The 23,487-nt window shown below is 51.7% G+C and overlaps 3 protein-coding genes across 5 annotated transcripts; 2 read left to right on the top strand and 1 right to left on the bottom strand.

The window, feature by feature from the left end:
• Positions 1–235: 235 nt before the first annotated feature.
• Cd72 (CD72 molecule) lies at positions 236–7,993 on the top strand. 3 transcript variants are annotated; one of them, XM_059254209.1, is made up of 9 exons: positions 236–394; positions 481–588; positions 1,136–1,207; positions 1,646–1,735; positions 2,195–2,527; positions 6,109–6,264; positions 6,795–6,869; positions 7,049–7,078; positions 7,854–7,993. In XM_059254209.1, exons 1-9 carry the CDS (start codon positions 313–315, stop codon positions 7,991–7,993), a joined length of 1,086 nt encoding a protein of 361 aa, XP_059110192.1. In that variant the 5' UTR covers positions 236–312. The 3 variants fall into 3 exon arrangements, with proteins under 3 accessions (XP_059110192.1, XP_059110191.1, XP_059110190.1); XM_059254208.1 differs by having other exon boundaries at positions 6,109–6,266; positions 6,812–6,869; XM_059254207.1 differs by lacking the exon at positions 7,049–7,078 and having other exon boundaries at positions 6,109–6,266; positions 6,812–6,894; positions 7,864–7,993.
• Positions 7,994–8,491: 498 nt separating this feature from the next.
• On the bottom strand, positions 8,492–13,096 carry Tesk1 (testis associated actin remodelling kinase 1). The gene is made up of 10 exons (XM_059254206.1): positions 12,680–13,096; positions 12,412–12,533; positions 12,241–12,289; positions 11,560–11,706; positions 11,150–11,232; positions 10,898–10,988; positions 10,639–10,722; positions 10,423–10,512; positions 10,173–10,302; positions 8,492–9,678 (listed from the first exon to the last, which is right to left on the bottom strand). The coding sequence occupies exons 1-10, from the start codon at positions 12,881–12,883 to the stop codon at positions 8,792–8,794; spliced, it is 1,887 nt and encodes a 628-aa protein (XP_059110189.1). The 5' UTR covers positions 12,884–13,096; the 3' UTR covers positions 8,492–8,791.
• LOC131904753 (basic salivary proline-rich protein 1-like) lies at positions 12,882–14,206 on the top strand. Its single transcript, XM_059255794.1, has 4 exons — positions 12,882–13,116; positions 13,236–13,322; positions 13,467–13,614; positions 13,693–14,206. Exons 1-4 carry the CDS (start codon positions 12,882–12,884, stop codon positions 14,204–14,206), a joined length of 984 nt encoding a protein of 327 aa, XP_059111777.1.
• Positions 14,207–23,487: the final 9,281 nt, after the last annotated feature.

The raw sequence follows: 23,487 nt of genomic DNA, 5'->3' as shown, positions 1-23,487 counted from the left end.
ATCTTAAGTACTGAGGAGACCAAAGAGGGTAGGATACACGGGAGGGCCACTGGCTGGACACAGGTCCAGGCTGGCTTTGGCATCTGTATTTTGGACCTCAGGAACCCTCCCTGGCCCTCTGGCTCCAACCCAGGGCACCTCTTCTGCTTCATTGAGTCCATCTGCTGGAGGCCTTCCTCTTTTGTGACTTGGGGTCACAGTGCTGAGCCTTACAGTCACAGAGAGAACTCAGTGCCTGAGGGAGGAGAGTGGCCAGGGAGGTGTAGGCCCGTGGGTTAGCTGGAAGACCTTGAGGCAGAGGTGCCCAAGGCCATGGCTGACGCCATCACCTACGCAGACCTGCGCTTTGTGAAAGTGCCCCTGAAGAACAGCATCTCTAATCATTTAGGACAGGGTAAGTCCTGCTTGCTACCCTCCTTATCCCACCCCCACTCCACAGACCTCATTCCCGACTCCTACTTCAGACCTTTCCTCTTCCAGACTGTGAGGCCTACGAGGATGGAGAACTCACCTACGAGAATGTGCAAGTGTCTCCAGTCCCAGGAGGGCCGTCAGGCTTGGCTTCCCCTGTGCTAGTGGACAAAGCAGGTGTGGAGGTCCAGGGATGTGTCTGGGGAGTATCTGGGGAGTGCTGAGCAGTCTTGGAGAAAGTAGCAGGGTCTTTCTTGAGAATAAGCTAGGTGAGAGCCAGGGGGAAGATGAACGGTCCCAGAAGGGTGACTGGTCCTCACGGTTAGCTGGGTGCGAGATGGGTGGGGAAGGAGAGTGGGAAGAGGTGTTGAAGGATGAGGAGTCACAGACAACGAGACCCTGAGGAAATGATGAGACAAATGGAGACCCAGGAGAGAGATGAGGGATGACAGGAGTGTGGATAAGGCAACCCAAGAGAGGCTTCCGAGTGAGGACCTCCCTGCGTGGCAGTTCTGGGGGCAAGCAGGAGGTGAGCAGGGTCCATCCCCCAAACTCCGAAGGCGACAGGGACATGAGTCCCAGGGCAGCAGAGGAAGTCCCCCGAGAGTGACTGTCCCACAGCACTTAGCCCAGGACAGACCGAGGTCTTGGCTTGGTGTGGGGCTGGGGAGAAGGGAGGTTACCGGGACTTTCCACCCTTACCTCGGGCGCTCCCCTTCGGCAGGCGTCAGGTCAGAGCAGCCAACTGCGTCCTGGAGCTCCGTGAAGCCGCCCACAGTAGGGCAGATTCCCCATTGTGCGTATCCCCCCACCCCCACTCCCACCCCCGCAGCCCCAGCGCGCCACTCACCAGCAGCCCACCCGCAGGGCAGGGCTGCCTGCCAGGGGGTGCGCATCCCGGAGGGGTGGGGCTGGGTTCTGCCCGGTTTTGCTCTTTCTGGGGGTGAGCCTTTGGGACTTCAATGACAGCCCAGCCGCTCCATTCCCTACACCTAGAATCAATCCAGTTCTCAACTCCCCTGTTCGATGGTCCCTAGTCACATGCCTCCAGGTCCCTTTCCCTGTATGAAATTTAGTTCCTTCTGGGTAGTGTCCCCTCTGTCCTTTTCACCAGTCACAGTCCCCAGCCCTCACTCCTGACTGACAAAGCCCGCTTAGGAATGTTTTCCTTTCTCCCCGGTCTCCATGTGCGTTCTTCCCTGGAACTGACTGCCCCTCATCATTGTCCCCTAAGGTCCCACAGTCGGCTTGCAATACTTCTTGCTGGGCCTTCTCCTGGCCTGTCTGATGTTAGGGGTGGCTGCCATCTGCCTGGGAGTTCGCTGTGAGTATGGGTACCCCCATTCCCCACTCATTCTAAACTTCTCCTCTTCCTTCCCCCAACTGGTCTTTCATCAAGAAGGCTCAAAGACACTGTCCCGACATCCTTGGCTTTTGGGTCTGGTTTCCAGCCAGGTCTGTCCCAGAGTGTCCTGCCTTCCTAGATTATCCTTACCCAGTTTAGGGGTTCCTTAAACTCTGGGCAGCCAGATCTTCAATTCAGCACATTATACAAGAAGTTACAAGAAACAAGACGTTGATGCTGCAGTCTTAGCGCACCGGCTAGAGGAAGTGCCCTTAAGTGTCGTCAGTCTATCCGTCGTCCCCCCACCCCCACACCCAGGGTTCTCCATATGCAGCCCAGGCTGGCCTTGAACTTCCTGTCTTCCTGTCTCAGTCTTCCCGAGGCAGGGATTCAAGTGTGTTTTGCTAATCTCAACCTGTCTCTCCCACGGCCAAACAGATCTGCAGGTGTCTCGGCAGTTCCAGCAGGCAACCAGGGTTTTCGAAGCCACCAACAGCAGCTTGCAACAGCAGCTGAGGCAAAAAACAGCCCAGCTGAGGCAGAAGGAGGTGAATCTGCAGGAGTCTCGGGCAGGGCTGACCCTGAGTCAGGGTGCTTTACAGGAGAAGCAGAAGATCCAGGAGGCCACTGAGCAGCAACTAGAGGCCTGCCAGTCTGAGGGACAGAGGACCAAGGAGAGCTTGGAAAGGGAGGAGCAGCAGAGGAGGGACTTGAACCAGAAGCTGACCAACATGCGGGACACACTGAAGCGCTTCTTCTCCTGTTCCTCAGGTATCTGCTCTGGGATCAGGGGGGTGGGGCAGACCTGTGAGGGATGGACTGAACCCAGGAGTCTCTAGTGGCTGGGTCTGCCTAGCGCTCAGCGGCCAGTGAGTTCAGGAAAGGGGCAGTCAGCCAGAGCAGAGGCTGACCTGGGCTATGTGACTCAGTTATTGAGAAGGACCAAGCTGCACACTGGGTTTAGGGGGATGCACCCAGCTCTACAGCAGATCATGTCGGGGGAAGGAAGTAATCTCTAGCATCACATTGTTCAATTCTTTCTGACCTAGAGGCATCTAGCTGCTTCCACCAAGTTTAAGATAGCAAGATTACAGGCACCCCCCCCCCCCAGCTCTCATTTCCTTATGCTCCTGTTCTGTGTGTGTGTGTGAGCATGCGTGCATGCATTCGTGAGTATGTGCTCTCTCTCTCTCTTTCTTCCCCTTTCCCCACTCCCCCTCCCGTGTGTGTGTGTGTGTGTGTGTGTGTGTGTGTGTGTGTGTGTGTGTGTGTGTGCCGTTGGAGAATAGTTTTTGAGATAGAATCTCTTCACTCAACATAGAGCACAGCCATGCTCAGTTCCACTTTTTCTAGGGGTGCTGGGTATCTGAACTGAAGTCCTCGTGCTTTTGTGGCAAACACATTAACTACTGAGCCATCTCGCAGGCCCTCTCCTTAACCTTCTTATTTTCCATGACTCTCAGTCCCTCACCAGTGCCGCCACCATATCTACACTTTAGACCTTACCATCCCATGGTGTTCTGTTCACAGCTTGGCTGTAGACATCTACGGACTGTAGCTACCTAGTCCACAGGGTTCTCTACACATCTCCCGTCTTCCCGAGGCATCCAGCCCGTGGAGTCCCAGCTTTCTTTCTTCCCAACAGCTATCTCTTATCCTTGCCTCTCTCTCGACTCACCTTGGGTTCCAGGGTCTATTACCCACTCACCCACTCTCTTGTTCCCTGGTCCTGGTGCACTAGACTGATTAAAACACAACCCTGGATGACCCCAAACTGACAGCTTAGTCTAGGCCTGCATCAGATGTGACAAACTACGGTTGATCAGCTTGGTGCCGCTGAGACTCTGGTCTGCACAGGCAGCTTGCTTTCCGGAGTAGCTCCTTCCCCACCGCCTTTTCCGTCCTGTCCAGCAGGTGCCGCCACTGTCAGCGCAGCAGAAGGACCCCACCAAGTCTATCAGGACATGTGTGTTCTGCAGACCCCAGTCTTTTTAGGACAACTGCCACAGCTGGGTGTTGTTGGCGGATGTTTTCCTGTGTCCTGCCTGGTCCCGCAGCCATTCAGTCCCAAGTAAACACACAGAGGCTTATATTAATTACAAACTGTTTGGCCAATGGCTCAAGCTTATCATTAACTAGCTCTTACAACGTAATTCAACCCATTTCTATTAATCTATGTTTTTTGTTTTGTCACGTGGCTTCATGGCATTACCTGTGTTCTAACACATCTTGTTCCCCCGGCAGTCCTCAGCATCTCCTCTGACTGCCTTCTTCTCCTAGTCTCTCTGCTTGGATTCCCCACCTGGCTCTGTTCTGCCTTGCCATAGGCCATGGCAGCCTCTTTATTAACCAATGGGAGCAACACATATTCACAGTGTAGAGAAAGACCATGCCACAGCAGGGTGTTTTTCTTAACTACTCTCACCCCACCCAAATGAAGTCCATTATTCATAATGGTACCAGAAGAAGTCCTCCTTTTTTATATTCTTCTTTTTGTCCATTTTCGTGTGTGTGTGTGTGTGTGTGTGTGTGTGTGTGTGTGTGTGTGTGTGGTGTGTTATATGCATATGTACATATGTGTTTGTGTATGCACAGGTTGAGGCAGAGACTCATCCTTGATTACTCCTTTACTTTATTCATTGAAGCAGGGTCTCTCAATCAAACCCAGAGCTCATCAATATGGCTATAGCCAGCTTTCTGTGGGGATTCTATGACCTGCCTTCCAAGGTGTGACAGGATGGCTGCCACTCACTTGGTAGTCACTTCATGTCTTAGTTACTTTTCTATTGCTGCGACAAAACACAAGACCAAGGCAGCTTACGAAAGAAAGTGTTTAATTGGGTTTGCAGTTTCAGAGGGTTAGAGTCCGTGATGGTGGAGCAAAGGCATGGTGGCAGGAACAGCTGAGAGCTCACATCTTGATTCTCAAGTGGGAGACAGGGCACATGGGAGTAGTAGGAGTCTTTTGAAGCCTATCAAAGCCTGCCTCCACCAACACACCTCCTTCCACAAGGCCACACCTCCTAGTCCTTCCCAAACAGGTCCACCAACTGGAGGTCCACCAACATACGAGCCTATGAGGGCCATTCTCATTCAAGTCGCCCCACTCAGGTTCTGGGGATCCTAAGTGACAAGTGCTTTAACCACTGGCCCAATCCTAGTTATGGGGAAATCCTTTAAAAAACACAAATCTGATCATGCTGTCCCAGTCTAGGTCACACCATTCTAATTAGTTATCTAAGCAGTAATGGGGTATAATACACTCCAGTATGTGCCCAGACATGGGGTGTGGATAGAGAGCAAAACTCCTCTATGCAAAATCCAGCATTATTTTTCTCTTCCATGTATATAATTTAAAAAAAAAATCCTGAGCCAGACATGGTGGCACACACTTATAACTTCAACATTTAGAAAGCTAAGGCAGGAGGAGGATTTGAGCCCCAGCCTAGGCTACATGATGAGAGCCTGTCTCAACACACACTCTCCCTCTCCCTCTCCCTCTCCCTCTCCCTCCTTCCCTCCCCTCTCTCCTTAACATGATTTTCAAGGCCCCTGCTTACCTTTCAGTAGGTTTCTTATTCTCTCACTCTCTTCAAGTCACACTAGTTAAAAAAAATTCCTTTAAGTTGCCACAGGACAGATCAATGGGGGAAGCTTGATGCGGACATAAGAAAATGTCAGAGAGAGAGAGAGAGAGAGAGAGAGAGAGAGAGAGAGAGAGAGAGAGAGATTGAGATTGGGTGCACAGGGAATGCTTTCTGAGTGAGGAGCTAGGGCCAATGGATCAAAGGGAAAGAGAAAAGCTGTGACTGGGATGAAGAGCACAGCGGGGGGTGGGGGGTGGAGTGTTAAAGAGGATGTTCATTAAAGGTAGCCTGGAAAACAACAGAGACATGTATCTTTAAGTGAAAATATGGAAATGGAGAGTGTTCATAATCTCATAAAAACAGGAACCCAGTCTATCTGCTTATGGAGTTGTGGAGAGAGATGTGGCCAGGGGCTGGAGGAATGAGGCAAAACTTTAAATGTGCAGTGGAGATGTGTTAGTGAGTAAATGAAATGAATGAATGAATGAATGAATGAGAAGCCCATTGACCAACGCAGGAGCCCGGGCAAGGTTGGCCAGTGTTAGGGCAGATTTTAATCTTTCAGACACCAGGGACAGCAACACTAACTCCACTAAAACTATCTTCCCATATTGTTAGAAGTAAAATGTTTCCAGAAGAGGCAAAAAGATTGCAAAGATCAAGGACTAAAGTTGATGAGGCTGTCGAGGGGGGCCCTGAGGGACTAGTGTTAGCTGGTCACTTTATTCCAAGTATTGTGGCTGTCATATTCTTTCTGCTTTATAGACTCCTGCTGTCCAGTGGGATGGCTACAGGAACAGAAAAGATGCTTTTACATCTCATACACTCCCAGAAGTTTCGAGGAGAGCCAAAAGTACTGCACATCTCTGTCCTCCAAACTGGCTGTAGTCAGAGAATCTGAGAAGCATTATTATTATTATCAAGTGAGCATGCCCTTATCCATATTCTGAAGTGGGTGCCATTGGTCAAGGAGGTTATGTCATTGAGTCGGGTGGCAGTACGGTCTGCTGCATGCCGTGGTTTGCACCGCTTCCCCGGGACAGATAAGGACAGTCACACTATTCGCCAGTAGACGTGGCACTAGCTTCGGCATCTTCAGTCTTGATGCTTGAAGAAGCTTCTAACGCTTGGCATTGGTGAGAGCGGACACATCTGAGCCAGCTCCACTTTAGCTTGCTGGCCCGCCCCTTGACTGTAATTGTTCACTGGCTCTCGCGCCTCTCAGAAGAGTGGTGCTGGACCCTGAGACCAGAAGTTCACACTGACTCCACTCTAAATTCTTACTCAGCTTGGGGGTGAAATGGAGGGTGGGCCTGTACCTGCCAGCACTGGAGGGATGCAGGAGCAATTAATTCATGTACTAAATGGGCATGGTCTCTGGTGACGCAAAACTCCCTGGCCTCCAAGGGTGTGCCTGTTTTATTCTGTATTCTCATTACTTTTCACATGCTTCTCTGAATCCCTCCAGGTTACTCTGCCCAGCATCTTAAAGGAGTCGCTAAATGATTCAAAGTCATATTGGATCCATCAAGCAAGACATCCTGAAGGACAGTCATTACAATATGGGAAGAATTTGGGGTATGTCACTCAGTCTCTCATAAAGGCATTAATAACATTTCTTCCCTAAGCCCTGCTCCCAACTCTTCCACAAATCAGCATTGTGACTTCCTGTTTCTTCTGCTTAGAGACTGTTTAAGATATTCTTAATTAAAAAAAAAATGGCGTGTTGAGGGAGGGGCGTCATGTGTCAGTCAGAGGACAGCTAGGCTTAGGGCCGTGACCTGCTAAGCCATCTCACTGCCCTGCACTCTTACTCCACGTCCCGTCCACAGTACCTGGAGCTCTCTCTAGCACGCACTTAAAATAAAAATTACAATGGCATATTCCTATAATCCTAGCACTCAGGAGGCTGAGGGAGGATTGGGAGTTAAGGCCAGCCTGGGCTACACAGCAAGACTCCCCATCTCAAAAAACAAAATAAAAAAGCAGTTATTAGGTTGAGGTCGGTTTCATCTATCTGCGGGAGCTGAGAATTTAGCTAGGGCTTTACAGCCAGAGAGAAGGCTGGCATTGAACTCCCTAAGCCTTGACAAGCCGCCCAAACTGTGGCTGTGCTTGCTTAGCCCATGCCAACTGGGCCGCTAGACCGCGCACAGAGAGCAGGCAGCAGAGGAGCTGTAGTTTAGCTCAGAAACCCTGAAGTAGTGTGGCTACTTCATGTTCCATGGCTTTGAGATGGTTTCACTATATAGTGGCCTGCCTGTCTCCTGGGTGCTGGGATTAAAGGCGTGCACCAGCACACCCAGCTGCTTAGGTGGGGGTTTCATCTTTGATGACTTTGGGGAGCTTTCCTCCATGGTCTTAAGACCAGTTTGAGCTTAAATTCAGAAATCTGATCCTGAACCATACAGCCTTAGCAGGAAGCAGGTCTTGGACTGGGTTTTACCAAGAGCAAGGGGAAGGGAGGGGTCCAGAGCGTATCCCAATTCTACTCACCATGCTTGCATCTTATTCTCACAGCTTACAATGCTGGAAGCTAAAAAAATGGTATGACACATGGGAAGCAAGTTTCTCAAAGTGTACAGAGCTTAATCCCTGCATTTGCGAGCTGGAAGCTTTCAGGTTTCCTGATGGGGATCACCTGCACTGAAATGGGTAAGTATGGAGGTAGGTGGTACGGAGATAGGGCAGAGGTGTGTGCATGAGGACAGAGGTCCAGAGGACAGAGGGAAAATGTATGACATCCACAACCTCCAGGGGCTCAGTCTGCTTATGTAGGGCCGGGCTAGGCAGGGAATGGGGACAGAAATGGCCTGGAACAGGGGAGCTGGAAGAAGACAGGGTGAACTGGATGGGGGTTAGTGAGTCAGCTGGAGCTCACTGACGCTTTATTTTTCCAGACACACGAACAAGAGCTTGTGACCGACATCCTTAACCTGTGGCCTGCCAATACTTAGCAATGCGATTCCTCCAGCGTTCCCTCACTCTTGAGCATGCTCAGCTGAGGGCCTGATCCTGGTCTGGCAACCTGCTGCCTGCTTAAAAGCCGCCCCAGAAACTGGACTATTCCTGGGAAGAGAGTGAGGACTTTGGCCTTCCTTAAGAACTTCCCAGACTGGAGATGGGTCAGGGGAGGAGGGCGCACCGCTGAGTGGATGGATGGCCCGGAGCCAGCCAGGCAGTTTTATTGAAATATTTTTAAATAATTTGCACGTGTTAGTCTTGTGTGTCAGCAATGCTGTGTCTAGTTCAGTGATCCCCGTGGGAAAGCGAACCCAAGGGGTCAGATAGGAAGTGCTCTGTCCATTGAGACCATGCTGAGGCTCCCCTAGACGGGGAGAAGAGCCAGTCAGCCCATCTGGGGCTGGCATTGTCCAGCAAGTGCGCTCTGTCCTTACAGGCTATCCTGAAGGCCGAGGCTGGAAGTCTGAGATCGTAGGCCTTGCTGCTAAGAGCGTGCCCCAGGCAGCTGCAGGCTGGGTGTGGGTGGCTTGGCATGGTGCCCTCGGTGGCAGAGAAGACTGCCCGCCTCACAGTTCAGGTTGCGGTAGCGGGCAACAGCTGGGGTGGGGCGGGGGCACATGGATAGGAAGCCAAAGCTGAAGGGGCCAAGGCAGCAGCCGGGGCAGGGCAGGCCCTCCTCAGGCTCCCGGGGAGCTGCTGGGGGTGGAGAGGGTTCTGTCCGCTCCAGGGCTGCTGCCCGGGGAAGGCTATGCTGTGCTCGGTTCCAGGGCTCCCCAGCCCATCCTTGTGGGGAATTGACCACCACGGCAGGGGGGTTATTATTGAGGGGAGGTCCTGATCGAGGAGACCAGGGTTGAGAGGCCGAAGAGCAAGTACTGATGAAGTTGTCAGTGGCCACAGCCAGAGGCAGCTGGGGAGCTGGCCCCAGGGGCTCTGGCTCAGGGCTGCTGCCCTCACACTCCATCTTCTCTTCAGCCGAGGGGCCCATGGGGGAAGGGCCGGGACCTGGTAGTGCAGTCTCCATCCGTCGGGGGAGCTCAGGGGATGAGGGTAGAGAGCGACAGCGGCGGGCAGGTGTCTCAGGCTGGACCAGGGTCTCCGGAGTGGTCACCAAGGGCAGCTGGGCAGAGGTCAGCGGGGACGGCGGTACCAGGGGCAGCGGGGTGGCCGGCTTGCAGGGTGTGTCCAGGAGTTTGATCTTACCACCCCTGAGGTCTTCCCGCAGCGAGAAGGGGTTGACTCGTGTCAAAGTGTCCCCCCAACTGGGGGGCGACTCTGGTGAGGGTGGCAGGAAGAGGTCGGAGCGGCTGCGGGAGAGCCGGGGGTCTGGCCTGGGAAGCGTGGCGGAGGGACCTCCTCTTGGGACAGACCCTGTACAAAGAGAGGCGGTGACCACTGTTCTCAGCATCTGCTCAGAGTGAGGCCCTTATTCCCCAGGAAAGAGGTGGGGCAGGAGCTTAGGAGAGGGAGTTCTAGGTGCTGTGGAAGGGAGGGCTGTTACTCCAGCCACCTTTTTTCCTTAGGGGAAAACAAAAGGTAATCATGTGTCTGTGTGTACACCTGTGTGAACAATAGGACGTTGGAGCTGTAGGTGGAGGTCAGAGGTCAGAAGAAACTTTCAGGACTTGGGTCCTTACGCAAGCACCTTTGACCTGATAAGCCCTATCACCAGCCCCTCTTCCAGCTACCTTTCTACCTTTCCTTTCCTACCTCTGCGTTCTTGGACTCTAGGACGCCTCTCCATCCCTCCCAACTCCACCTGACTCCCAGCCCTCCCAACTAGGAGGTCCACTCAGCCTCCTCCAGATGACAGACTCTCGGGAGAGGCAGAGGACTTCTGTTGGGTCAAGGCCATGCCCACTTACCCGGATTGTATGTTAAGGGAGCCTTAGTGAGGGGCGTCCTGGAGAGGGGGGCAGGTTCAGGCAGCTGCTCCAGGATCTGCTCCAGGTGCTGGGTGATCTCAGAAAAAGGGGCACGGGTGCTGGGTTCCATCTGATGGGTACAGACAGGGCAGCTGACTCGGGGCTCAGGAGGAAGGTGAGTTTTCCTCCCATTATCCCGGGGACCTAGAAGACAACTCATGGATGGGTCAGGGAGGGGAGTGATGCTTACGCTGCAGCAGTGGATGGCCAGAAGCAGGAACGGCAGTGGGCAGTCATTTCCCACCAGTGTTCGAAAAGCAGGCACATCCAGACCAAAGTCCTGTGGGGACAGAGGAAGGGCTGCCAAGTTAGCCTTCCCTGGGTTCTGCTTGTGCCCACTGTGAGCGTCTCCACCTCCAGGGAGCCCTCCTTGGTTATGAGGCACCTATTGTGGAGGTTACTTCACCTCAGTACGGGGTAGGTAGTCAGGGTCCGCAGGTACTCGGGCAATGAGTTCACAGAGGACGATCCCAAAGGCGAAGACGTCGGCCTGGAGGCAGGAGACGGACCATGCCAAGGGGGAGGAGGTGGCAGTTATCTCGTGTTGGAAGGTGACAGTGAGGGGTATGGGAGAGGGCGGGGAGGGAGGGTTCCTGAATATTTGGTAGGGTGGTTGTTGGATGGGGCTCTGTCTCAGGGTCTCTGGAGGAACTTGAGGTTCTTACCTTCTCATCATACAGCTCTCCCCGCAAGACCTCTGGAGCCATCCAGTATGGGGAGCCCACCACAGCCAAGGGCTCCTTCCTTGCCCCTTCCCTGCAGGAGAAGGGGGTCAGAACCCTCTATTCAGACATCTCCCCCAAGCAAAAGGGGATGGGGTGAGCCTTCTCCCCACCCACAGAAAATGTCACTGGGAGCTTCACACACATATGGGGGGATCCTTGGGAGGCTTGGGGTATGAAGGGCATTCACCTCACCTATACACAGGAATCTTTTCAGCCAGTCCGAAATCACCCACGACAGCTGTGAAGCCTCGGTCTTCCCTTCGGACCAGACAGTTCTGACACACACATATAGGCATCCTCACACACCCATCACCTGCTCTCTGGTCTTCCAGTATATACCCAAAACCCTGGGTCACTACAGCCTCACCCCGACCTCCTCTCCCAGTTCTCCAATGCACCCCATTACTGCAACATCATTCAATACTCAGTGAGACACTTAGTTCCTCAGAGCACTCCTAGCCCTGTTCTTTAATAATTTCCAACACCTTGTCACCCCCAACATCCTAACGCATTTACTACCCACATGTCAACATCCACAGGACAATCACAACTTAACAGCCACAGACCCTTTTTCATTTCCCCACCCACCTCGGCCAGCCTACCTTGGATGTGAGGTCTCGGTGAAATACACCTTTGGCGTGTAGGTACCGTAGGCCTTGGGCAATGTCCAGTGCTAGGTGGAGCCTGACTGGCCAGGACAGGGGTTCCGGGGAGCTGAGCAGCTGTTCCAGGGTGCCCCCATTCATATACTGGGACACGGGGGAAAAGAGGGGAGCGGTTGTCAAAGCTTCAGTCTGTGTTCTATGTCTGCCATTCATAAGCCAGGTGACACTCAGGAGGATCACAAGGGTCCGAAGGGTGAGTCTGGGCTCCAGGGGTCCCATTTACATCCTAGGCTGCCCTGTCCATCACAGCAGCACTGTGTGGCTAGCTATATCAGCTACGAGATATAAACACAATCAGATACTCAGTTCTTCTGTCACACCAGCTCCTGCTTTAGTCTAGCCATGTGTGGCTGGTGGCTCCCGTGTTAGACACAGACACAAAATATCTCCATCACGGCAGAAAGTTCTATGGGTCAGCACTGTTCTCAGGAATGACTCTAGCTGAGGATTCTGGTGTGTGGTTTGCCCAAAGGCAGTTCAGGAAGCCTCCTGTTGGAGAGGGTCCCAAGGTCCCGGGTGGCTCCTTTTTAATCTCCCTGTAGATCCACCAAGCCCGCTGACACTTCCACTTGGAGGTGTGGTGCCTTCCCTCTTTCCTGGCCTGCGCTTAATGCTTACCTCCGTAAGAGCGTGCAGCTGCCCCTGGTGCACACAGACCCCCATGAACCTGAAAGACGATGGAGAGGACAGAAGGGTAGGCTGTAAGAGCCCGGGCTCCACCGCATCCCCCTCCTTTCCCGAGGGACCTTTCCATTTCCCTCCTGCCCAGCAAGAGGTTAGGCCGTTCACCTGAGGATGTTGGGGTGCCGGAGCCGGTTCATCAGCTGCACCTCTCTTAGCGTGTTGCTCCGGTTACTGGGAAGCTTGTTCATCTTCAGCACCATGACTTGCCCCGACTGTCGGTGCCGAACCTGGGGGCGGCAAGGAGCGGTGCGTGCCCCGCAGGTTGGGTGGCTAGCTCAAGTACTGGATCTCCAACCCAGGCTGTGGGCCCCTAAGTTCTAGCCTCCGGCCCAAGGCTCGGTCCCGCCCCTCTACCCTCTCCTGTGGGTCCTACCTTGTAGACCTCAGAGAAGAAACCGGCCCCGATCTTCTCTGCGCAGTCGAAATCGTCCACACGCGCCAGGCTGGACACGGCGCTGCGGAGGGCCCGGTAGGACGAGGGCCGGCCCCTGCCCGGGCCTCCGCCTGCGCCCCCCGGCCCCTCCCCCGGCGCCTCTCCGGGCCCGGGGCCCCGCAGTGGGGGCCGTTCCCCGGCCATGGCCGGGCCCCCAGCCCGGGCCTGCTTCACATGGCCGGATCCCCGGGACCCGGGCAGGCCGCGCTCGCCATGGGCGCCGGCCCAGTCCGATCCCGGGCGCCGGGACTCCCGCTCTCGCCGGGAGGACCGAGGACCTGCCGAAGGTCCTGGACCCGCCCCCGCCGCGCCGGCGAGCTGGGCCCGGGGGGACGCCGCGGCTCTCCGCTCTGCGCGGGGCCTGGGCCTGGGCCTGGGCCGGGCGGCGGCGGCGGCGGCGGCGGCGGCGCTCCGGGGCGCCGGCGGGCGGGCTCCCCGCGGGCGGAGGCGGGCGGGCGGGCGGGCGGCTGCTGCTCCGCTTCGCCGCCGGGCTCAGGCTGCGCGGCCTGCCCGGGGCGGGGCTCGGCCCGGCCTGCGGTTAACTCCTTGGAGCCCGGGCTGCGGGCCGGCCACGCCCCCTCAGGTACGCACCCGCGCGTAGGCCGGGCCGTGAAAACCGGGGGACTTAAGGGTTGGCGGCGGGCGCCAAGCCGCCTGCGCCCTGGGCTCCACCGATCGACCCCGCTGCCTGCCTGGCCTGCGCCCCGCCCCGACTGCCCATTTCTAGGGTCTTCTGACTCCGACGGACGCCCTAAACCTCCCGGCTCGCTAACACCTGTCTTCTCGGGCGGTCGTGGTACCCGGGGCTGGAGGGAGCCTCCGGCCGCATCCCTGCCCTGCCCCGACCCCGCCTCACTCCATCCCGAGTCCCCTGAGTAAAGTTCGGATGCCGGGGCTCCGCCCGGGGACCACCCTCCTACTTCTTTGTCCTAATGACCCTCTTTTAAGAGAAGCCTCCACCTGCGGGGAAGCCCCGCCCTCCGCCGGAGCCCACCCCCTCGGCCAGACCCCGCCCCCTTAAAGGCCGCCGCCCCTCGCAGCCCGCTCTCCTTCAGGGGGACCTTCCCTTGGGGTGACACCGCCACATCAGTGTGTGCCCGGAGCCCCTCAGCGCTGCACCCCCTGCTCTTTGTGTCCCTTTCACTGAGGGAGGCCTCCCAGAGCGACTCGGCCGGTCCTTGGGACCCCTCCTCTCAAGGTGACTCCTCCCCTCGCTCTCGCCCAGCCCGCGGCGGTGTGACCCCGGCAGCAGGTTGCGCCCCGCGTCGCGTAGACGCGAGTCAAGTCTGCCCCCTCAGGCCGGAGGAGGAGGTGCACAGGCCTCGGCAGCGGTTGGTACCCTCTGAGTGCGCACGCCCAGGCTCGGGACGTGGCTTTCGTTCTCCCCCGACGTTTCCGGCTCTGCCGCCGCCGACTCCTCCCCTCAAGGTCGTCGCGAAACAGCCAATCATCGCCAGGGTTGCGTGACGTCGCTGGATCCCGGCGGACCGAGGCCTCCTGGCATCCGTGAGCCTGCTGCCACCTGGCGGCGGAGTGGAGCGAGGCAGGAGCGGCTGGGAGGGTGCAAGGCGGTCTTGGAGGGAGTGCACCGTATAAGGGAAAGAATCGCGCAGGTTTGGAGAGGGAAGAAAAGAGTCATGGACGGTCGTGCCAGAGACGATGGAGTAGGCCAGTGCATGTTCGTTTTTCCAGGGGCTTTGGTCTCTTCACATTAGATTAGAGTTAACTGAAGAACTATTTGTAATCTTTTGGGTAGAGATTGAAACAGGGTGGCTTTGAACTCATGAGACCCCTGTACTGGGATTACCAGTGTGTGTTACCATGCCTGGAGGGAATTTGTTTTCTATGGTTTGTGCAGGGTCTGGAGACACTCGGAATGTGCGCCTATAGAATAATTAACCTTTGCATAGTAAGCCTAACCGACACTGGATTCTGGCCCTTCATTCATTATTTGAGGATTAATGTCGGTGACGGTAATTTCAGGCTGAAGAGCCTGCTTTTAGGAAGAGCGCTGTGCTGGTTGTAGTGAGGGAGAATGCTTCGGAAGAAGGCCGTGTGGTGGTTCCTTCTGCTGGGGATGAAAGACTGAAGTAGGACTAATAAGAGAGAGGAGCGAATGTTAACTAGCTTGGGAGGTGCGGTAGGAAACCCAGTGGGGGAACTGCTGCAGCCAGTTCACCGCTAGGTTTCTAGTTTACTGGGTGATGTCACCTGTCTTTAAAAGGTGATGAAGATGCGGGTGGGAGGTATGCACACACACGCACGCACGCACACACACACACACACACACACACACACACACAAAACCTTTCTCACATGTGAACTACCTGCTTTCAGATACTTTCTGTGCCTGTGACTCTCCTGGGGGTAATTCATGGCCAGTCTTCTTTCATCCACATGTCTGCCCCCTCTCCCCCAGTTATTTGGTATATATCTATGGCATTATTTTATCAATAAATATTTCAGTATATTACCGATAAAAATAAGGGTGCTTCATTAAAGCACAATCATAATGTCATTGTCGTGTCTTTAAAAACTAGTAATAGGGCAGGCAAGATGGCCCCGCAGGTAGTGTTTGCTTCAAAAGACTTGGAGACCCGAGCTTGATGCCTGGAATGCACGCAAAGTGGAAGGAGAGACTCAACCGCACATGTGTCTCGACATGTGTGCCCTCTCGCATCGTAATACACACAATAATAAAAAATAAATTAAAAGTCAGATGAACACCTATTATTCCAATAGTCAGGAGGTTGAGGCAGGAGGATCACGAGTTTGAGGCCAGTCTAGGCCACATAGCAAGAACTTATTTTAAACATCAAACCAAACAATAATTTCTTAATATCAAGTATCTAGTTGTTCACTTGTTTCTTTATGTTGGATTTTCCAAGTTGTCTATTTTAATCAAAATCTAAATGGCCTCCTCACTTTGCTCCTGAAATAGCTTTTAATCTTTTTAAATCTCTTGTCTGCTCCATCTTTTCCCAGAATCAGTTAACAATTTTTATGGTTTTATGTGTATGGGTGTTTTACCTGCATGCATATCAGCGCCCAGTGTACATGCCTGGTACCCAAGGAGGCCAGAAGAGGGCACTGGATTCCCTGGAACTGGGGCCACAGAGAGTTGTAAGTCTCCATGTGGGTGCTGGGAATCGAACCCTGGTCCTCTGGAAGAGCAGCCAGTGCTTGTAACTGTTGAGCCATCTCTCCAGGCACTTATTATTATTATTACTATTACTATTATTATTATCATTATTATTTTATTAAAAAGCCATAAGAATTGGAGCATAGTGGTGCATATCTAGAATACCAGCACTCAGGACACAGAGGCAGGGGGATTTTGAGTTTGGGACTAACCTAGGCTGTATGTTGAGATACTGCCTCAAAAAAGGAAACTTTTCAAGCTGGATATATATGGCTGGGTAGCAGAGTTCATGCCTGGCATGCTTGAGGCCCTGGGTTCCAATTTTCCGTACCAGGGGTGGGGGAACACCCCTTTTCATTAATGGTTAATTTTATCAGCTTGATTGAGTTGAGGAGCAGCTATGTTAGTGAAGCACTCCTCAGGGGGTGTCTGTGAGGGCATTTCCAGAGAGGATTATGGGGGAAAGGCACACCTAGAATATGAGCGGCACCATCCACAGTCTGGGGTCTCAGCGGGATGGGGAAAGTTCACAGCATGGGTGTCCTCTCTCCTTCCCGGTGAGGCTGTTCCAGGAGCTGCACAGTTGCACCTCCTCACCAGATCGACAGCAGCCACCGAAACCCCGAGCCAGAATAAATCCTAGAGATGGGGTTTCTTAGGGCCTGACACTGGGACAAAACAACTAACAGTTTCCATGTTTACTGTTGGTTACCCAGAGATCCAATTCATAGGAAAAGCTGGGTAAATGTTTCCTTTTACCAACTTTCGGATAGTGTTGCTGTCCTAGCCTCTTCCAAGGGAGCCAGTGAAGATTCTTGTGCGCAGCACCATCAGCTCGTAATTGAACACATGCCATGCAGTCAGGTGTTGGCAGCTGAAGTAAGTTTCGGTGCTTGGATCATCTATTTTGTTTTGGTCACTGGGAACCTCCCCAGGTTGGAACCCAGGTCCCCCCCCACCCCCCCACCCCCCGAGACAGGGTTTCTCTGTGTAGTTTTGGTGCCTGTCCTGGATCTTGCTCTGTAGACCAGGCTGGCCTCGAACTCACAGAGATCTGCCTGGCTCTGCCTCCTGAGTGCTGGGATTAAAGGCATGCACCATGGCCACCCGGCCCCAGGTTCTTTTGACATGAGCCATGCCATGGTGTGGATGTCGCCTTTGACACACATGTCAGATTTTAACTGACACTTAAACTGCTATTGAGAGGAGGGACAGACACTTGGGAGATGATAGAGATGGCCAGCTCTTGGGGGTACAACCCTTGTGAATGTCCTGATGGTGTCATCTGAGGACTGGGTTCTCCACAAAAGGACAGATCCATTCTGAGTTTCTCAGTCTTGTTTCCTGCATTCCCGCTTTCCGGCATGTTAGAGTGCAGTGTGATGTCCCTTGCCTGATGCCAATACCATGTTCTTGGAATCCCTGTCCTTCATGAGCTAAATCAATGTCTTTTGTTGTTGATAAATTGTGTAGTCTTGTAGAGGCCCAAATTACTCAGGGTCAGAGAATCTGAGCTTGCTTTACCCTGCAGGGTGCATAAGGGGATGATTTGACCATGTGCGTGGTTACCAGGTGTTTGGAAGGGTCTACACTTGGCTCTACGGTGTGCTTTGATCTTGCAAGGGGGAGGTCTCTTGCCTCTCCCCTTGGCATGCTATAAAAAGCCTTTGGAATAAACTTTTGAGGCTACTGGGTGTTGATCCAGGCCCTCCCAAAGTTATCCTGTGTTTCTGTCTTCTTGTCTTCCAAGTCTCTCTTTCTATCTAATATTTTCTTATCCCTCTCTCCTCCTCCTAAGAACCCCAGAAAAGGTGCAGCTGGCCTCCCCCAGTCTCCCACATAGTCTTTTATAGTCTATGGCAGAAACAAGAGACTAAGATAACTCTCCATCTTTCTATCTCCTTCCTTCCTCTTCCCCTTCTCCTTCTCTTCCTCCCTCTCCCTCTCCCTACCTCATCCCTCCCTTCCTGCCCCTTCTCTCCTTTTTTAAATGACGTGGTCCCTTATAGCCCAGGCCAGCTTTGAACTTGCTATGTCATTGAGGCTAGCCTTAAACTCTTATTTTTTTTTTTATTCTTCCATCCTGACTGCAGTTTTCTGTCCTGTCCCCCACCCCCAGATCCAGTCCCCCTTCTGTCTCCCCTCAGAACAGGGCAGGCTTCCCAGGGACATCAACAAGATGCTGCATAACATGCTACAATAAGGCCAGGCACATACCACCACATCAAGGCTGGTTGAGGCAACCCCGTAGGAGGTAAAGGGTCACCAAAGCAGGCAAAAGTCATGGACAGCCCCTACTCCCACTGTTGGGAATCCCACAAGAACACCAAGCTACTCAGCAGTAACGTATGCAGAGGACCTAGGTCAGACCCCTGGAGGCTCCCTGATCTCTGTGAGCCCCCAGAGCCTCAATTGGTTGATTCTGTGGGTTGTGTTCTCATGGTGTCCCTGACCCCTCTGGTTGCTCCGATCCTTCCTCCCCCTCCTCCACAGGACTCCCCGAGCTCCAGCTAATGTCTGGCTGTGGGACTCTGCACCTGCTCACATCAGCTGCTGGATGAAAGTCTCTCTGGTCTCTTTGATGAGGATTCTGCTAGGCTCCAGTCCCAGAACACTCTGCAGGCAGGACATGCGGTAGGTTGAAGGTTTTGTGGCTGGGTTGGTATCCTAATCCCTCCTGGAGGCATTGCCTGATTACAGAAGATGACCAGTTCAGGCTCGGTGTTCCCCAACCACCCCTAGTCCATCCTCAAAATCTACTCTATTTCCTCTTCCCAGGGAGAGCCTTGTGCCCCCCTTAAGTCCTCATTACTTAGCCTCTCTGGGTCAGTGGATTGTAACATGATTATTTTTTACTTTACAGCTAATGTTTGCTTATAAGTGAGTACATACCATGTTTGTCTTTCCGGGTCTGGGTTACCTCACTGAGAATGATTTTTTCTAGTTCCATCCATTACCCTGCAAGTTTCATGATGTTACTGTTTTTAACAGCTGAGTAATACTCCATTGTGTAGATGTACCACATTTTCTCTGTCCATTCTTCAGTTGAGGGGCATCTAGGTTGTTTCTATTTTCTGGGTATTATGAATAAAGCTGCTATGAACAGGGTTGAGTAAGTGTCCTTGTAGCAGGATGTCCTTTGGGTATATGACCAAGAGTGGTATAGCTGGGTCTTGAGGTAGACCAATTTCTGAGAAACTGCCATATTGATTTCCAGAGTTAGCCTTGAACTCTTGCTCCTCCTGGCTACATCCTTTGTGCTGGGATTAGAGGTACACATCACCACTCCCAGCTTCTTGCTATTTTATAAGACATGTTTTATCTTAGAAAATGTTTATTTTGTACATATCTAGATGAGAACTGGGTCAGCTGTTTTCCCAGTGATTTTTCCTTTGTTGAAAAGGGAATAGCACTTATACCCAAAGATGAGTACTAGGAATAGATGGTTATTTGACATTGGGAAGAACAGGTAACTGAATATAGTCAATGGCTGCCCCTTTCAAAACAGCCTCTCACAGAATGTTTATTATGACAATGTACATCAGACACCTGTGTATCCTTCACCTAGATCAATGGGTCTTAGCACTCTATCAGATCTGTCTGTAATATGATAGGAAAGCAGTGTTAGATAATATAGTTTAAAATCTTATTGTAGGGTGGGAGAAGGCTTAGTAGTTAAAAGGGCCGGTCTCACAGGCATGTACATGGGAGTTTGGGTCTCCACAATCCATGTAAATGCCATGTGGGAATGATAACTGAGTGTGACCCATAGGGCAGCTGACTAGCAGGATTAGCCATGTTGGCCAGCTCTGGGTTTGATTGAGAGACCCTTCCTCAGTGAATAAAGTGGAAGAGGAATGATGGATGCTTCATATTAGCCTCAGGCCTCTACATGCATGTGCAACAACCCCCCCCCCCCACACAAGTGGGCTAACACATATGTAAAACATGCACACACACACACACACACACACACACACACACACACACACACACACCTCACACATAAAAGTGGGAAAAAAATCTTATCATACCATTTGAAGATAAATTGCCCCAATTAGGAAACTTGTTTAGCATTGTTCTGTGATGGTTGATGTTGACAGTCAACTTGGAGGGTCTGGAATTGTCTAGGATGCAGGTCTCCAGGCACACATGTGAGGGATGGTCTTGATTAGGGCTTTTGAGGACGAAGAGCCGCTTTAATGGAAGGTGGCATCATTCCCCTGCATAAGGAAGAGAAAGTCTGCACAGTCATTCACGGCTCGCACCTTCCTGACTGCAGATGTGGCCAGCTGCTTTAAACTCCTGCTGCCTTGAATTCCACATCATGATGGCCTGTACCCTCACTGTGGCCAAAATAACCCTTTTCTGTGTTAAGTTGCTTATGTCAGGGTATTTTATAATGGTAGCATAAAAAATAACTGACCACCCTATGTGGTTACATATTCTGCCGCATTGTGTCTTGATTCAATTTCTTCATTGGTTCTTGACAGTTTTCAAAAGTCATTGGCTTCTGTTTCTCTGTGTTCTTTACTGGTTTTTCTTCGACTCCCTGTCCTTCCAACAGGAGTACCCCTCCTCTTCTCTGTATATGCACTGCGGGTCAAATCATGGTCCCAAAAGTTAAATACTATTCCTATGCTGAAGAACCCCAGTTTCTTTATCATGGCCCGATCTTGCCTCTGAACTTCTGACTCTTAAATTATATTGATCACTCATTCTCTTCACCTGAATATCTGTTTTTTAAAACTGAATGGGTATAATCCCAACACTTGGAAGGTGGAGGCAGGAGAATCAAAGCCATTTTCAGCTACATAGTGAGTCTGAGGCCAGATTGGGTTATCTCAAGAAACGCAAACAAAACAAAACAAATCAGTGGGTAGAAAAAAACTCTCTCTCTCTTTTTTTTTAGACAAGGTCTATGTTGTCCTGGCTGTCTTAGAACTTGCTAGATAAACCACGCTGACCTAGCACTCAGAGATCTGCCTGTCTCTGCCTGTCAAGTGCTGGGACTAAAGACGTGCGCCACCATACCAGGCACAAATGCTTTAGTCCCAACTGTCCTCTACGTGTCTCCACCTCCTAGATTCTTAAATGCTCAGTGGGAAAGCTGAGCTAGCCCGGCCCCCTGTCTTGTATCCAGCACACCAGCAAACACCATGAGACACCTCTGGAATGTGTCTGCAGCATGATGACTGTCACCTCTGACTCAGTGTCCATGGCAGGTCTCTTGAAGCAGCCTCCTCTTTAGGTCTCCACGTTAGCTGATGCCTTTGCCCTTCTGTAACTTATTCTCTACAGCAGTGGTTCTCAACCTTCCTAACGCTGGGGCCCTTTATTACAACAATCCTCAAGTTGTGCTGACCCCCAACCATAAAATTATTTTCATTGCTACTTCATAACTGTAATTTTGCTACTCTTGTGAATTGTAATGCAAATATCTGTTTTCCAATGGCCTTAAGCGACCCCGTGAAATGGTCGTTTGGCCCCCCCAATGGGGTTGTGGCCCACAGGTTGAGAACCACTGCTCTACAAAGAGTGTTTTGTTTGTGTGTGTGTTTGTTTTCACTTCTGGGAATTCAACCCAGGGCCAGGCAAGCTCTCACTAGAACTACACCTGCAACCCTAGAAAATTCTTTTTAAAACATTAAGTCTGATTGTTTTACCTGTGTGTGCAAAACCTGCACTCAAAATCAAGTTAAAATATTCTTTAATAACATTTACACGTTTGATTTCTAATTTCTTGTCTAAGATCTGCAATATAAAGTGTGAAGTGTTGGTAGTGGACAGTGGACAGTCATACCTCGTCCCTAAGATCTCCAATATAAAGTGTGAAATGGTGTTCGGAGACATAGACAGTCTTACCTTGTTCCTGACTTTTTTCTTTTTAAAGACGTCTCACTTTATAGCCCAGGCTGGTGTCAAACTCATGGCAAGCTTCCTGTGTTAGTTTCCTGAGTGATGGGGATGATGGGTTTAGATCCTTATTTTTTTCATCCATCCATCCATCCATCCATCCATCCATCTCTATCTACCTATCTATCTATGTATCTATGTATCTATCTATCTATCTATCCATCCATCCATCCATCCATCCATCCATCCATCTATCTACCTTTTCCCCCCTTTTTTTTGTTTTTGTTTTTTGAGACAGGGTTTCTTTGTGTAGTTTTGGTGCTTGTTCTGGATCTTGCTCTGTAAACTAGGGTGGCCTCGAACTCACAGAGATCCTCCTGGCTCTGCCTCCTGAGTGCTGGGATTAAAGGCATGCGCCACCACCGCCCGACTCTATCTATCTATCTATCTATCTATCTATCTATCTATCTATCTATCTATCTACCTACCTACCTACCTACCTACCTATCTATCTATCTATCTATCTATCTATCTATCTATCTATCTATCTATCTAGACAGGGTCTGTCTATATAGCTCTGGCTGTCCTGGAAGTCACTTTGTAGACCAGGCTGTCCTCACACTCACAGAGATCTCCCTGCCCCTGCTTCCCAAGTGCTGGGATTAAATTCATGTACCACCACACTGGGCCCTGATCATTAGTTTTTAAGTTAAATTTGTGTTTATTTATTTGTGTGTGTGTATACATTCATGTCGCAGTGTGCATTTGGAGGCCAGAGGACAACTTGTAGGGGCAGAGTAGGTTCTCTCCTACCATGTAGGCCCCAAGAATCAAACTCAAGCCTTTAGGCTTGAAGGCAAGCACTTTTTCCTGCTGAGACATCTTGCTGGTTCTTGATCTTTGAAGGAACGCTTTTAACATTTAAGTGTAATATTTACTATATGGGTGTTTTGGGTAGTAATTTGTATCAGTTACCTATTACCACAAGGGTGCCATGTGACAGGCTATATCAAACCTCAGTGATTAGCCAGGCATAGTGGTACATATTTGTAATTATAATTACTTGGGAGGCAGAGGCAGGCAGATCAGGAGTTCAAGGCCAGCCTCAGCCACATAGTGAGCTGGAGGCCAGCTTGGCTTATATATGACACTCTGTTTCAAAAACTAAACCAGGGGGCTGGAGAGTTGGCTTAGTGATTAAGAGCACTTATAGTTCTTGCAAAGGACCTGGGTTCAATTCCTAGCAACCACATGGAGGTCAACCACCTCCTCAGGAACCAGGCATGCATGTGGTACACAGACAGACATACATGCAGGCAATACACTCACTTAACGTTAAATAATAAACTAAACTACACTAAACTAAACTGAACTAAACAAAAAACTAAACCAATCAAAACAAAACACCCCCACCCCAAACAGTGCCACAAGACAACAGTTTCTCTCACAAGTCTGTGGTCCAGTGAGGTTGGCTTTCTAACGTCGTCAGAGGTATTACTCTTTCCTCCTCCCTGACCAGCCTGGGCATGTTCTCATGGTGATGGAAGGGAAGGACAGGAACACGGGCATATCTGTAGGCACTTTCTTGGTTGCCAACTTGGGTGTGTTTAAAGACACCTGGAGCTCACTAAAGCACACAGCTGGGAGTGTCGGCGAGCGTGTTTCCAGAGGTTAGATCCCGAGGGCTCCTCGGATTCAAAAGTTGAGTTCACCAGGGGGAGGTGGAGTGCAAGGTGGGGCCGGGTAGGAA

The sequence above is a fragment of the Peromyscus eremicus genome, chromosome 2 (genome assembly GCF_949786415.1).
Source record: "Peromyscus eremicus chromosome 2, PerEre_H2_v1, whole genome shotgun sequence".
NCBI lineage: Eukaryota > Metazoa > Chordata > Mammalia > Rodentia > Cricetidae > Peromyscus > Peromyscus eremicus.
Note: the sequence above shows the minus strand (reverse complement) of the source record. Positions and strands in the feature narration are given on the sequence as shown.

Excerpts from the sequence above, each read along its gene's own strand:
- Cd72 (XM_059254209.1), top strand. The coding sequence starts at position 313 with ATGGCTGACGCCATCACCTACGCAGACCTGCGCTTTGTGAAAGTGCCC. Across the intron at positions 1,208-1,645 it reads AGTAGGGCAGATTCCCCATT|GTCCCACAGTCGGCTTGCAA; the intron begins GTGCGTATCCCC and ends TTGTCCCCTAAG. Across the intron at positions 1,736-2,194 it reads CATCTGCCTGGGAGTTCGCT|ATCTGCAGGTGTCTCGGCAG; the intron begins GTGAGTATGGGT and ends ACGGCCAAACAG.
- LOC131904753 (XM_059255794.1), top strand. The coding sequence starts at position 12,882 with ATGGCCGGGCCCCCAGCCCGGGCCTGCTTCACATGGCCGGATCCCCGG. Across the intron at positions 13,117-13,235 it reads GGGCCTGGGCCTGGGCCTGG|GCTGCGCGGCCTGCCCGGGG; the intron begins GCCGGGCGGCGG and ends CGCCGGGCTCAG. Across the intron at positions 13,615-13,692 it reads CTCCATCCCGAGTCCCCTGA|CCTCCACCTGCGGGGAAGCC; the intron begins GTAAAGTTCGGA and ends TTTTAAGAGAAG.
- Tesk1 (XM_059254206.1), bottom strand. The coding sequence starts at position 12,883 with ATGGCCGGGGAACGGCCCCCACTGCGGGGCCCCGGGCCCGGAGAGGCG. Across the intron at positions 12,290-12,411 it reads CGGCACCCCAACATCCTCAG|GTTCATGGGGGTCTGTGTGC; the intron begins GTGAACGGCCTA and ends ATCGTCTTTCAG. Across the intron at positions 10,989-11,149 it reads GAAAAGATTCCTGTGTATAG|GGAAGGGGCAAGGAAGGAGC; the intron begins GTGAGGTGAATG and ends CTTCTCCTGCAG.